The sequence below is a fragment of the Symphodus melops genome (genome assembly GCF_947650265.1).
Source record: "Symphodus melops genome assembly, chromosome: 5".
NCBI lineage: Eukaryota > Metazoa > Chordata > Actinopteri > Labriformes > Labridae > Symphodus > Symphodus melops.
The window spans coordinates 17,916,556-17,931,684 of record NC_136695.1 but is presented as its reverse complement, the minus strand read 5'-3'; the positions used below and the strand labels follow the sequence as shown (position 1 = coordinate 17,931,684).

Sequence of the window (15,129 nt, the reverse complement as noted above, 5' to 3'; positions counted from 1 at the left end):
AATATGTATTGCTTACATTTGCTCATCAACGGGTTGCTAGTTTGGTAGACAGTGTCACAATCAATCCAAAAAGCTGGTGTGACAAGCCTGCAAATTTAGCCAAATTTACCTCAATATAATTTACATCTTCATGTTTTAGCAACTTCTTAAAAAATACAATTTGTTTTATAATTTATAGGAATTTATAGATCATGATATCAATTGATGGATACTGAATGAAAATGAAGAGTTATCAGGCATATTTTAAAGTGAAATATAACAATTTAATGATATTTGTTACAAAACTTATAAGACATGTATACGGTGTGTACGAGATGAACAAAATCAAAAACACAAAATTGCATAAACAACTGAATAACAACAACTATTTTCTCATTTATGTAAATTTCAGGAGACAGATGATAATGCATAGATAACCTTTACAGAAAGAAGTATATCAACCACGTCTATAAGTTTCTTCACCCCGATCACTTAGACAACACGTTGCAACTGAGGCTGTTCTTCCAGTGAATTCTGTGTTCTTGTTCCTGTTACATATTGGCGTATATTGCATCATCCATCTATATAGAAAACTCAAATCAATTATCTGTTTTTACAAGTCTGGAAATAATATAGAAAGAAGAAAAACTTTACAAACCTCCATGTTACCATAAACATGTTGCTCGGCACAACCATCTGCATCATCATAGGTGTTCTTATTTCTTCGGGCAGAACTAAAAAAAGTTTTATTTATTATTAAATTCTTATTTATTTCAACCAAATGGAAATAAATGCACTAAAATTTAGCAAGATTAGCTTCCTTATCATTTCACATTGTGTGGAACAATCATGTTAGCAGAGGTCAATAACTCAAACCTCATAGTTGTAGCATATTGAGGGTGCTCCACTTCTTTATCTGCCTTCATGGTACTCAAAGGAGTTGTTGCCACAGCTTCAGACCGCCCCCTGCTGGCAGAATAATGCTTTACAATTGTGACGCAACCACAGCCATGTTAACTTCAAAGAGATATCTCAGACTTTTACAAGAAGGCACTTTCAAATACATTGAAATGCAACGTTAAAAATGTACACAGTTTTAAACATCTTATTGTGAAAATGAAGATCTAACTAAAAGATTTAAAAAAAATGTGTTCCTGTATACTTTCAACTACAGTAACTTACATAACTTACCATTTTTTCACCCCCACTGCTATCAGAAGTACCACCAAAATCGCTCCTGCTCCAATGGCTATGGAAATGTAAATATTCTGCATTTTACCTGTTCAAATAATTCAATAAGTAAATCAACACATTTCATGCTCAAATCTTCAGTTGAGGATGAATATCAGACTCAATGGATATACCTAATGCATGCTTACTGTTAACTGGGAAATAGAGAGTGAGGTTTGCGCTGCCCTGCGTGTTGTTTGCCAAACAGTGGACAAACCCAGAAGATCCAAACTCTACCTGTAGAGTACTGATGGTAATAAGGCCGTGTTTCTCTACCTTTGATTTTGGCACGACTTTGTCAGAGAGCACAAAATGAACCATGCTTGGAGGTCTTGACTCTGCCATGCACACACACTTTACCATGTCTGCCTCTGTGGAGCAGGAAGAAATGCTCTTAATCTCAGGAGCATCTGTAATTATAAGGAATATCACAATTAATAAACCATATTTTCATTTCTTAATCTTAATTAATCTTGTTTTTACATTTCTTTTTTCAACAAAGTTACAAAGTGCTTCACAAATAACTTAAAATTAGATCAGGAAAAAAAAAACAGAATACACATTTAGACAGAGGTAAACGCTTTTGGATTCAAGTTTTGTGAAGAGATTCAAAAGTGACTGATTTAGCAAACTGGATTTGAGCTGGCAGGTCATCTCCGATTACTAAACTTGCATCAACAAAACCCTCAATCTGCTGATCTTAGAGGATGTAAAGCCTTTAAGGTCAGCAATCAAAAATGTTGATCAATCCAGATGACAGAACGCCAGAATGTGAGTTATCTGATCACATTTTCTTTAATCAGTAATTATTAGAAGCTAGTTAGAAAAACAACTCCATTAGCAGCTACAAGTATAAATGTTATATGTTTGTTATCCATTGTGATCTTTAACTGTTGACTTACGTAACACATTGAGCTGCACAGGGCTTGACTTGCTTCGTGCTATCGTATTAATGGCAGTGCAGTAGAGAGCTCCTGTATGTCTGGAGACATTGTGCAGCATGTAGACGTTCCCATGAAACAGCTGAGCACCAGTTTCACTATGCCACTCATAGCTGCTGGCTGGGGGATTAGCAACACTGGAGCATTTCAGCTGCACAGATTCTCCCTCCTTAACTTCGGACTTGTACTCCACCTTCACATTCACCGGGGCATCTGCATGAAAACATGCACGTTTACTGGTGTAGTTATCATGAAAAAAGTACTATCAATCCTGAGCTGAAAAAGGAGGTCATTGACACTAGCATAACAAAACTAACTTTCCATTATTTTTTTATTTATTTAGTCAAAGACATTGTGTGGACAGAAGAAAACATAAGACCAAATGATTGTGCTACTGGTGAAGTCAAGTACCGCCAAGTTGCTACAGTTCAACCTGAAGGGGACGTTAATCTTTGCAATCAATTCAGTATTCTGACACTGAGATATTCACAATAATCAACCTCATGGTAGTGTAAGAGGGAAATACAAGGGTTAACCATTGTTGTAGAGCTCATCCTCTGAGATTCATGTATGTCTTAGCTCCACAAATAATGATGGCAAACTGAAGCCTTGACCAAAGTGGTAAAACCTTATAGCCATCTTTAGAGTCAGGACAAAAAAAAACCTGCATGCTGTAAAGTAACTTATATATGCAGTGCCAAGAGAAAATAAACAATAGCAGGTATAATAAGTAAAAATGACCCATTTTATGAATAAGATTAGAAAGAGATGTTGCATCAGGTTTTTAACTGCCTTAAACATGTTGTCGGACTTCCTATTATGACGTAAATGAAAGTGAGAAAACTGCAAAATCAGAAAAAAAAAGGTAAAAGTGAAATGTTTCATGTCCTGGTTTAAAGTGTTCAACTATTTTTTACTTAGATCCACTTCACAGGATTATTTGTCCTTTAAACAAAGTCATCTGATATAAATGACAGGATGAGACAGTTAGATTCTCTTTTTTCAACACAATGACTGTAGCAAACAACTCGACCTGATTTGAACGTTGAAAAGTTCTATATTTGAATGCGTAGTGGTAAAACCTTCATCAGTCCTTCCTGTTTGGGGCCTGAGCCTGTGGTTTGGTTTTCATTTTGCATTCATTGTTTTTTTGTGTGCATTTGTTCCCTTGTATGTGCTCATCTATAACAGTGTTTTCATTGATTTAAATGCTTAAAAAGATATTTCTGGCAGTGAAGAATTTGTGACCAATAACACGCTAAAAAACAAAACTTACATGCCACGTTGAGCACCTTGGATGCGGTCGTGTGCTTCCCTCCCTTGTATCTCACGGAGCATTGTAAAGTCATCTCATGATCAGCGCGGGCAGGGTTAAAGGTCAGAGTAGAAGTTGCTTTCCACTGGCCAGCATCGAGCTGCTGCTGTTGGAGAAGTTTCTCTCCTGAGTGACTCCAGGTAAAGACAGGAGGAGAAGCAGGGCAGGAGTGAGACACAGAGCAGGACGCAGACACAGTCTCACCCTCCTTTAACTCATTGTTTACGGAGAAACTCACTGGATCTGGTTCACCTGTAAGAACAAGTCATGAAAATCACAAATGAAAAAATGTAAAGCTGTCGATGGAATTGTAGGTTATTCTGGTCTCTATTGTTTCTATAATAAACCTTTTTTATTTATCCAAATAAAAGAAAAGAAAAGAGTGATTTCATGTTTTAGAGGAGTGTTAGGTGAAGGTTTAGAGAAAGAGTTTCTGTTTCATTCATGTGATTTGGTGCTTAATGCTGTTCATGTTTTACTTCATCCATCTTATTTATCACTTTCATGAAAATAAAACTTAAAAGTGATCAGTTATCAAATCAAACACACTTAACATGAGTTGTGTTTTCTTTCAATACAAATCATATTTCTAGAGAAATGAAACTCTAGAAATATGAAACTATTTAAAGTGACAGAAAGGAAGAAGTTACAAATAAGGAACTGCAATGCATAAAAGTTAACAGCAGTTTAGACCTAAATGACCTCTGTTACCAACTCAGTTTTATCATCTGAACAGTTTCTTAGAGGCAACAAAAAAAGCCTTAAAATTGTGTGGTGAAATGTGTAAGTAAGTCTGATATCTTTGGACTCTGAGTCGACTGTTAAAGTAAGTAATATATTGCATGCAAAAATTAATTGATGTGATTCTCAGCCCATCCCAGGTTTCTGCTTGTTAAAAAGAAATGTTCCCATCCAACTGCGGCCAACTTTTTGCTCATGTTGGATCAAAGTGGTGTTGCTCTAAATAATCTAACAAAATGTGTGATCGAGACCAGAGCTTTAAATATGGGTATTCATGAACATTTTATCGACATTTGTGGATATATGATGAAAAGTTGACTTTAAAAGTACAAGTCTTTGACCATTCATGCATTACAACCATGACTTCTCAAAAACTGCAATTATTTACTGCACAGTGAGAAGAGATTAGGGTTTTTGATGCACTTACTTGTCATTGCAATGGAAACCGAGTTGTCCACGTAAGAATATTTTTCATAGTTGACCATTTCAATCCTGAAATTAAAACGGTCCTGGTCACTTTGTTGGATGGGGTCAATCATCAGAGAACAGTTCTTCAGTCTGACGTCTCCCAGCAGCGTTGTTCGGCCCCGATACTGCTGAATTACTTTCGATTGAACTGGGTGATTGATGAGCTGGTGTGCCGCATTGGTCCACATCCCTGACAATCCAGTGAGAGTCCTCCCTGGATCTGGGTAGTCGAATGTACAGGGGATCACCACACAGGATCCAAGGAGACCTTTAACTGAGGAAGGGACTGTAGCGGTCCAAGAGGAGGCTTCACTTTGAAAAGCTGCGAGAAAAAGAAAAGGGAGAGGGAGTAAAGAAACAAACTTCTTGGAGCACAATCCCACTTTTTACAAATGATCAATCTTTGTCTGAACATAAATTCAATAATAATTTTTTTTATAAAAAAACAAAATTTAAATGTTAAATGAACTGTATGTGAACTGTAAAATGTGGTAGAACTGGATTTAAAAGGGTTGGGAACATACCTTGAAAGCATAGTAACACAAAAAGTACTGGCCATTTTAAAGAAGCCATCCTCTTGAGGTCTGCAGATGAAGTGACAGATATTTCCAGGCTCGTGCTGCGCTGCTGTCATTTCCTCTGGTTACAAATAAAGTCTAGTTTCCATTCCATTTTTAAAACACCACACATCTATCGTGTGAAACACATTTATATCATCACATGTATATTTGGGAAGTTCATTGTATGAATCATTGAAATTATTTTTTTCCCTGCAGGATATTGTTTACTAAGAATTATATTTTTATTCCCATGTTTATCATTTCAAAATATACCACCACAAACTGATGTTAAAAAAGTCCTCCCACACCCCTCATATCACAGTTTGTGATGTGAAGAACTAAAAGCCTCCCTCATGGCTCCTTTAAATATACATTTGATTACCATCCATTTGAAGTATTACAGCTCCACTGAATTGAAAAGACAAGAGAAGAAGCAATCACAACCCTCACAAGTTCAGAAACAGGTGAACAATCACCTATTTTTATTCATCTAAAACAGTAGGCTAAAACAGGAAGTGACCAATAAGCTTTCTCAGTTACATGTTACACTTTTTTCACCAGCAAAAAAAAAAAAAGAAAATTCTCAGATATAATACAAGGGTTTAAGACAATGAAATGTTCTCCTTATTATAATCTGTGGTCAAATTGTTTTGCCAATACGTTCACGAGCACACATCAGACTTTTTTGTTTTTTTGAAGTCAGAGGATCTTTACTCTACCTAACACTGTGTTGCATGGATGCATTTCTAGAGAAAAACAATCTGGTATCCTCTTGCTCATTGAAGCCTGAAACTAAAGACAGGGCAGAGATGGGTCATGCATGGTTTCTGCTTGTAAAGAGACTGTAAGCCCTGAACATTACTTCTCAAATGATCACAATAAAACATGGTGCTTTTTCTATTTCTACAACTGATTAAACGCACTAAAGTTAAGAAAAATAAATCTTCTCATGTTTCACATTAAAAGGGTGTGGTCTGGCCTCACCTCCTGTTTATGTATTCACACCTCTAGTTGTGTTTAGAATAATAAGTCCTTGCAGAGAGCCTTTAACAGCACAGCACCTGAGTGTTGTTTCCTCTCCGAGCGTCACATCTGAGAGGAACTTCTTTCTAATTTGTATTTGTCCACTGTAATTAATTTTCCCGTTCATGGACCCTGATCTCCAACAAAAGCAGGATTCAGCATTTCACCCATGTTTGGATAGCAACTGTCACCATCTTGAAGAGCCAAATTAATGTAGCTGATACTGCGGGTGATGTTGACCTTCTTCACAGACATACTCTGCTTTCTTTTTACTTTCCAGATGTCCTCGTCAACTTGTGTCAGGAAGTCCTCCAGCTTGACTGTGTCCTCTTTCTGGCGACCCAAAGACAGTCTCCTGGGAGTGGAAGTAATGAAGCCAGTGGATGCAGAGCTACCCATGCTGAAAAATGTGCCTGAATTAAGATCTGTCTATTTGAAAAAAGGGGGAGAGTACCAAAAGAAGGACTGTTAGCAATCAGAAAATCTGTGAAAAATCAAACTGTAGACAGCATGCAAAAAGTTTTTACCTGAGAGTTTCTTCTGTTTGCTGGTTTATCAGCGCGAGCTCCAACGTTGAATGAGATGTTAGCAGGATTCTCATTTTTAAAGACAGTTCTGGAGGTCTGACCTCATCAGTCATCAAAGGAACACATACCTGGTATAATCTCTGTTAAAGGGATTAAGGATAGCAGGAACAATACAAGTTAATCACTTCTGTTTTCATCAATCAGTCTGTTAATCAAACTGTTCCTGCAATCACAAAGACAGTCATTTACTGCCTTTACATTTCAACATAAAGTAGGCTAACTTATTAACCATCAGTGTTTGATTCTGATGTCTTTGGTTTCAGGTGTCAATTAAAAAATTAACAATGTGCTATCCTCTTTTTGACTTTGTTGAGAGGAATTAACCAGAACATTTTGAGCCACATTCAGCCACATACAACCTCATCAAACATTTGCATATATCCATCTGTGTTCTGTTAATCTTATCAGCAAGGGCAATACACAATTTTAGTTTGATGATCTCCTGACTTGAAGTTCTTAGTTTGAAGTTTGATGTTTTTGAATAAAAAAATCTACATTTTGATTTATGTGACCTTTTTGGCTCTATCAGATGACACTGAGAAATCAATGCTATTGAAAACTTAGTCATGCATCAACAACTGATCAGGCATTTATATTTGGTAAGCTCCTTTTCAGGCGTTAGCTATTTATTTGTTTTGAAAAGCCAAGAGGTTCTTGAACTTTCTATAACCCTTCTCAATGAACTCAGTTGTTTTACTCGCACTCAGTTAAGTTAAAAGGCCCCACCATGTGGTGAACATGACTCCACAGCAATACTTCTCTGACAGTACTGTACATGGTCCAAACAAAGTTTTTGAAATAACTTGTGTGAGGTCAACAAGGATTTTTTTTTTCGTGTTTGTGGTATACTAGTAATTAATTCTCAAATAATGATGGATTTTACTCATTAATAATTCCATGATCAAATAATCTTATTATAATCTTACCTTTTTTGGAAACAAATCTACCACTGAGACTAAATCCATCCATTGAGGATGAAAAAGACAATCAATCTTATCTAATTTAATACTTTATTTCTTAAATGTATTTTACTTGTTATCACACAAACATAATCACGAACTCTTGCAGGTTGAAGGTCAATCAATATTTTTAACGTTGATATCCAGATGCATGTATGTATAAATAATCTGCCTCGCTGGTTTCTGATTCGTTAGAGAGGGGAGAGAAGGGGAGATGGAAGGAGACAAAAGGGAGTGAAGTGATTTCTTAAAGGAAACTTTTACACTTGCTAATGATGGAGTTTACACAATATAGCTCTATTTCACATGACAAGAAAACCATGTGAAAAAACAATAATGGTTAACAACCATTCTCCAGAAACACTATCCCAATATATTCACACGACCAGTTGATTACAATTATAGACATCTGGATTCAAATACAACAAAAATCTCAAGCATTCCCATCAACTTTGTAGAGTTAACAGCACTGTATTATTTCAACTATGTATTTGTCAATTTACAGGATGCCCCTGTTCCATGTGAGTTTAGGGGCACGAGAGGGGCAGGTGTGAGCGACTGTGGTGAGAATGAAGGGGAGTCCTTGAACTGCAGATTTTAGGTGAGTCAGTTTGGGTTTTGGAGGATCAGCTGTGAATGAAAATACACAGATAAAGTTTAAAGGCAGATTTGGTTCAAATCTTGGCAACATACAGAGCATCTTCAGATTGGCCCATTCCTCGACAAAGGAGAACTTCTCCAGTATAGTCAGATGTACTAAAGTGCAATAAACTGATAGTGTATAGCTATGACTACAAGCAAGGTAAAGGTATCTAGAGTGAGGGACTGTCTGCCAACCCCAGAGCACATCGGGCCCTGATTCGTTGTCTGTACTTGCAACACGTTTAATGCATAAACATACAGTTTGTTCTCCTTTTTGAAGTGCTTGTGTCTTTGCACTTGTGAGAGAGTTTTCATCTGATTTTGAATGTGCAGCGTCTCTGAATGTGCGTAGACTGTAAATATAAACAGTACTCTTCCAACCCAACACATTTAGCTCTTGTAATTTTATCCACATTTGTAGTCCTTTGTTCACAGTTATTTGGAAGTGAGTTTGGTTTAAACCATAGACATTAAATATTATGGTATATAGGCCTAATGTGCTAACGAGAATTAATAATACAACTGGATGCTTTCTTGACCTTGAAAGACAATTTTAAAGTTTGATCATTCAATTATTTCTGTAAGCTCAGTTTATTTATTCAAAGACTGAGAACTTCTTTTGTGAATATTGCAGCGCTACTACATAATAAGGCTACACTTTCACTTCTCTTTTGTTTGCCATGTGACAAAATTGTCTTTCTTTGCAAATTTGAAAAAGAAAAAAGAAAAAAAGCGAGACATTTTAGTAGGCCTATCTAAATTGACTCCTTTTTGTGCTTAGACAGCACAGAATGTGTTTTGAACTTGCATTATTTATAGCTATACTACTTAGATCTAAGCTCTCTTCCCCGCTTGTTTGTCTTTTAACAACAGTTTTTTAACTGTCCCAACAGCCCAAACAGCCTCCTCCATTTCTACCAAACTTTACCGAAGTTTCCAATTTACACACCCCCATATAAACCCAAGGCGTGGTGCAGCTCTGTTTGACTCTTTCTGGTTGAGAAGAGTGCACTCCAGTCTGTGGAGCAACAGGTGACTGATGAGATATATTTAAACGATGAATACAATGTTTTAATGTAAAAATAGTCAATGCTTTCTTTTGGTCGAACATACAGTGTTTTAAGTAATTTGTCAATTAGTTACTCTTAAGAATCAGAATTTATTCACACAAAGTACGTGTTGCTAGTCATGCTAAGCTAACATCACATGCCTCTCAAATGGTCAAAAACTCAAAAGTCTCAACTCATCAGAGGAGAATCTGAGTCCCCAAAAGCTGAGTGTCTTTGGGGACACTCTGTGGGTCTTAATGTTTACTGTAAGGATATGATATTGTTAAATCCCAGAGGCATGACGATTACATTAATATAATAAGATACCTATATATATGTGTATACATTAATATAATAAGATATACAGTATATTTGTGTGAGTAAAAAACTAGCAGGAAACGATGAATGGGGCGTTACGTCCGGGTTTTATAGAATGAGGAAGTTTCTCTGGAGAAAAGGCGTAATGTAATGTTGTTTCAGTCCGGTTTGGTTCAGTACAGTTTGGTTCTGTACATGGCGCTGGTTCTGTTCCCTGATCTTGTTTGTGTTTCCACAGCCAACTTTAAGAAACCGACACCAAATGTTAAAGGAGAAACATAGACCACGTGATCGAATTTGTCATATGACCTTCACCGGAGCTGGTCACGTGACTCAGCTCCTCAAATTCAACGTCCGTCCTGCACATTGAGAGAGCTGAGGACGTCCGTCTGATCATCGGCTCAACTTTCTCCTCTTTCACCATGAACATGAGGTGAGTGTGACTTTCCCTCTCGTCCCGCCTTCACTGGGATTTGTGCTGTGATTGAGGTCACGTTGTTTTGAAATCTGACTAAGTGACTTGCTGTATTTGAGTTTCACATATCACTGAGTCTGGCCTGTAGTCTGATGTGTCTATTGTAAATGTTGCCAGACTGTGTAGACAAACTCTGGGTCTCCTGTTTCTGTGGGCCTGTCTGGACTCGGTGCTCTCACGGGGCTGCTCGTCATTTTTCTGCCGGAAATCTCACCGTGTCAGCGGCCCGAATGGAGTCGACCCCGGCTCTCCTCTCTTTATCACTCCTTACCTGGAGAAAGGTGCCATAGATGAAGGTATTGTTTTTATACTCTTCTAACTGCATCATCATAATGTTTATATGGTATTTTTTTTTTCTAAATGTGTGTTGTTGTTGTTTCAGCCAGAACACTGAGCCTGGTGGGAGATTTGCCAGGTGCAAACGTCAAGAGTTATGCAGGGTACTTCACAGTCAACAAAAAATACAACAGCAACCTCTTCTTTTGGTTCTTCCCTGCACTGATGGTAGGGACAGACTTCTTATTTGCAATAGTGGGCTTTCATACGTACATAATTAGATTTAATGGTAGAGGATCACAAGGAGGAAACTGAAGTATTGACTTGTATTGTTTGCTTTTATAACTCAACGTGATGTGTGCCTGAGGTATTTTAACTGTGCACCCTTAGTCAACTTGTGATAAGGAATTGTACATTGTGCGTTTAGTCAGCTGCAGCGGAGGAATTACTGCTGTGATGGTGAACTTTGTTTAGGGTTTCATCCAACATATTTTTACAGGCAGAACGATGCTTTCCTGTGCTGCTCTGAGGAACGACAGCTGTGCGTCTTTGTTACAGCTGTAAATCAGTAACTACATCTAAAACAGTTCTTTATACTGCAGTGTTATAAAGTCACATCAACTCCCAGGAAAGATCACTCTTGAAGTCTTAGCATTTTTTTCATTTTATTATGTACCGTGACACTGAAGTTTATTTATTTCAGAATTGAGAACAAAGTGCTTGGCACTGTTTCCTTTGAGTGCAGCCTCTGTGAAGATGCTTTTATGCATATCAGCAGTAAAGAGGCTGTTTCTAATGTACCCTCTAAATCATAACGAAAGTTACATTCTCCTATTTAAACATGTGCCATCTGATGTTCATTCATGGGTCAAGTTTTTCCAAGGTTTGTATTTGTCACATGCTCATACAGATGTGCAGTGAAATGTAAGGGCTGTTCTGCAAGGCCATGCAATAACAATAAACACTGAATTTAGTAATGCACGTAGATACAGTGAAGTAGAATATCATGTAACAAATAAAACAAGTCTTTAAATGTACAAAATAATAAAATGTAAAATAGAATACAGTGTAAAGTGTTGGTGTGTAAAGTGACCAGGGTCCAATAAAATAGTAATCTACAAAAAGTTAAAAAAGGTTTATTGAATGTACAAAAGATATAAATATAGAAGGATTATAGGCAAGGCTTTTACCAAACTCGTAGGACTTATCCATGCTCAATGTTTACTGTCATATTATTATCTTCCAGTCAGCCTACCAGAGAAGACAACAATTATGAAGCACCGATCTCCTCTGCCCTTTTTATTTGACCTTAAGAAATTGAAACTTGGGTGCTGTTGTTATTTTTTAAGCTGTAGAATCATATGTGAAAGAAATTACAGCTTTATCACCCAGGTAGTACATTTTGTGCTTGTTGACTGGGATGAACCTGCTGTTCTTCACTAGCTCCATACAGGATGACTCCCTAATTGCGTTGCGTTCAGTCGTCTGGAGTTGATATTGACCTATTAGATAAGACAGATGTTATTGACAACATGTCAACGGCTGTTTTGAAGAAGTTCATTGAGCTGGTCCTGTAGGGTTCACTGAGTGAAGTGTGGTGTATAAAACAGCAGTGACCACATGGTGGTGCTCACCTCTCTTCTTTGTGTTCTCTCTCTCTCTCTCTCTCTCTCTCTCTCTCTCTCTCCTGACGGACAGGCAAACACAGATAAAGCTCCCATCCTGTTGTGGCTGCAAGGCGGCCCTGGAGGGACCTCCATGTTCGGTCTGTTTGTGGAACATGGGCCGTATGTGGTGTTTAAGAACTTGACTGGTAAGAAGAGATCACGTACTAAAGATTTAGAGATCACCTTCATAAACGCCTTTGTTCAGTTCATGTTGGAGCTTTTCCCGTCTGCTTGTTTTTATTTAATTTTTTGGTCTCTGCAGTCGGTATGAGGGAATATGCTTGGACAACCAGATACTCAGTTCTGTACATCGACAATCCAGTACGTATCATTTTATTCACCTCAGACAAAAAGCAACGTGTTCAAGGTTTCTCCGCTCGTGTGTTTCCTGTGCAGCCTTTAAGGGAAGAGTTTTTGTCTTTGCGTTTCCAGGTTGGAACAGGTTTCAGCTTCACTGATGATGACAGAGGTTTTGCTCAGAATCAGGAGGATGTTGGCAGAGATCTGTACAGGTGAAACACAAACATCTGACCTAAACGTCACATACTTGGAACTCCAGTCTTTGAATCAGGTGCTGTAAATGTTAAAACTGTTCTGTCCTTCTTTTTAAAGTGCGTTAACCCAGTTCTTCCAGCTTTTTCCTGAGTATCAGTCGAATGAGTTCTATGCAACTGGCGAGGTATTTTTTATTTTATTTTTTTCCTTTCAAGCTTCAGCTAATTATGAACTTTAGCACCAATGTTAAATATATAGTCTACACATGTAAAACTACTCTGTCCTCTTGCAGTCGTATGCTGGGAAGTATGTTCCTGCCATATCTTACTACATCCACAAACAAAACCCGACTGCCAACGTGAAAATCAACCTGGTGGGGATGGCTATTGGGGACGGACTGTGTGATCCAGAACTGGTGCGTGTCTGACAGCGTGTTTTAAACAACATCATCGAAACTGATTAATGACTATGAATGACTATTTCTCGACACTGTACTACATGTAGCACAAGCACTACATGTTTTGACATTTAAATGCATTGAATTCCCTTTTTTTTCCCTGCCTGATCCTGTCAGAGATGTATTAGTTGAGGAGTCTGTGTTAAAGTCCTACCATTGTACAAGTCAGATGCATATAGTGTTTGACTGTTTCTGTTGCAGATGCTGGGTGGTTACGGGGAGTTCCTGTACCAAACAGGCATGATAGATGAACTCCAAAGACAGTACGTCAATGAGCAGACGGACTTAGGAGTGAAACTGATCCAGGAACAGAAATGGGTCGAGGCTTTTGGGGTAAAAAAGAAAATATAATTGTCATTTGTTTATTTCCAACGTTTTAATGAACTCTTAAAACAACATGGAAGAAGTTGACTAAAATTAAGAACTTCCTGGTTAAGCTTGTTGTTGATGTCTTATTGTCTGATTTCAGGTTTTTGACAGCTTGCTGAATGGTGATTTGGAGCCGTATCCCTCCTTCTTCCAAAATGCCACAGGCTGCACTAACTACTTCAACTACCTGTCATGTCAGGTAATTATTAGCACTTGTGGAGCTCATCGCTGCCTGCCTGATTTCTCCAAATAAAAGAAAGGATCTTAACTTTAAACACAAATCAACCGTTTCTTTTTAGACCGAAAACAAAGCCCATGCACAACCTACATCGCTTTCTCTGTTTCTGCATCCCAGGAGCCTGAAGACCAGGAGTACTTCTCCAAGTTTGTGACTCTGCCAGCAGTGCGACGAGCCATCCATGTGGGGAATCTCACATTCCATGATGGCTCAGAGGTGGAAAAGCATCTCTTGCAGGACGTCATGAAGAGCATCAAACCGTGGCTGGGGGTGCTGATGGACAACTACAGGGTGAGGGTTGAAGGGATTATCCGCTGTAGCTGCACAGTGTATCGTCATACCAGTCAATATCAGCCACTCTTATTGGATAATGAAAGGCATTTTCTCTACATATAAACACATCATGCATGCTGGTGGTTTAACACATCCAGGTGCTAATCTACAGCGGCCAGCTGGATGTCATCGTAGCAGCACCGCTGACTGAGAGGTTTCTGCCCACTGTCAGTTGGGCCGGAGCTGCCGAGTACAAAACAGCGCCTCGCTTCCACTGGAAGGTTCAGCCGAGTGACACAGAGGTAGCCGGTTATGTACGACAAGTCAAAGAGTTTTACCAGGTGAGCAGATATCTGTAACATACGCCATGAAACAATGGGAAAATAACTCTTCGAACATATTGTATGCGTTAAATGTTGTCCTGTGGTCGCTCAGGTCATCATTAGAGGAGGGGGACACATTCTGCCCTACGACCAGCCGGCGAGGTCCTTCGACATGATTGACAGATTCCTCTCAACGCGGGGCTGGATATGAAATGTTTGGATGCTCATGAACGCGATCACTAACTGTTGATTTTAAAAAAGACTTTTGATTGTCTCAGGTAATGTAACTCAGCACTATGTTAGATCTGAACATATCGTTGAAGCTGATTTTTGCGTATGGCAGAAGTGACCCTTGGTGTAGGACTGCTGATACGCTGCACATCCAAACAAAAAGTTGTCCCATTCTGAACAGGGACCCATGAATCTCTCCCAACATTTGTTTGTCTACATGCAAGCAAGCGAGAGCTTGATTTAAATTACATCATGTTAATGTTTTTTTTTTTTTTAAACAAGTTTTTAAAGAGTTCATGTCGTATTAATCCACTAAATGCTTGAAGATCATGTGTACAGCGAGAACATCTGATGCAGAGCTGTAAAGATTTTAAAATAAAAAAGTTACTTTTTTAAATGTGTCTTTATATAAATGAAATCTTAGAGCCGGATAAACCTTTAGAATATGTACTAATGCATTTGTTCACAGATATGGCAGCACCTTTTGGTGAAGAGGATTTCTCCTCCTTAATA

General features: G+C 38.2%; 2 protein-coding genes across 3 annotated transcripts; one reads left to right on the top strand and one right to left on the bottom strand.

Annotated features, from left to right (window-relative positions):
* Window positions 1-241: 241 nt before the first annotated feature.
* On the bottom strand, window positions 242-5,255 carry LOC306823340 (sialic acid-binding Ig-like lectin 14). 2 transcript variants are annotated; one of them, XM_079342799.1, is made up of 9 exons: window positions 5,199-5,255; window positions 4,634-4,996; window positions 3,427-3,717; window positions 2,112-2,363; window positions 1,359-1,619; window positions 1,171-1,258; window positions 856-948; window positions 638-713; window positions 242-560 (listed from the first exon to the last, which is right to left on the bottom strand). In XM_079342799.1, the coding sequence occupies exons 1-9, from the start codon at window positions 5,245-5,247 to the stop codon at window positions 531-533; spliced, it is 1,503 nt and encodes a 500-aa protein (XP_079198925.1). In that variant the 5' UTR covers window positions 5,248-5,255; the 3' UTR covers window positions 242-530. The 2 variants fall into 2 exon arrangements, with proteins under 2 accessions (XP_079198925.1, XP_079198926.1); XM_079342800.1 differs by having other exon boundaries at window positions 856-945.
* A 4,853-nt stretch (window positions 5,256-10,108) lies between these two features.
* On the top strand, window positions 10,109-15,013 carry cpvl (carboxypeptidase vitellogenic like). Its single transcript, XM_079343073.1, has 13 exons — window positions 10,109-10,245; window positions 10,405-10,583; window positions 10,670-10,791; window positions 12,262-12,376; window positions 12,493-12,551; window positions 12,663-12,742; window positions 12,843-12,909; window positions 13,018-13,140; window positions 13,384-13,515; window positions 13,652-13,750; window positions 13,907-14,080; window positions 14,221-14,403; window positions 14,498-15,013. The coding sequence occupies exons 1-13, from the start codon at window positions 10,235-10,237 to the stop codon at window positions 14,594-14,596; spliced, it is 1,443 nt and encodes a 480-aa protein (XP_079199199.1). The 5' UTR covers window positions 10,109-10,234; the 3' UTR covers window positions 14,597-15,013.
* Window positions 15,014-15,129: the final 116 nt, after the last annotated feature.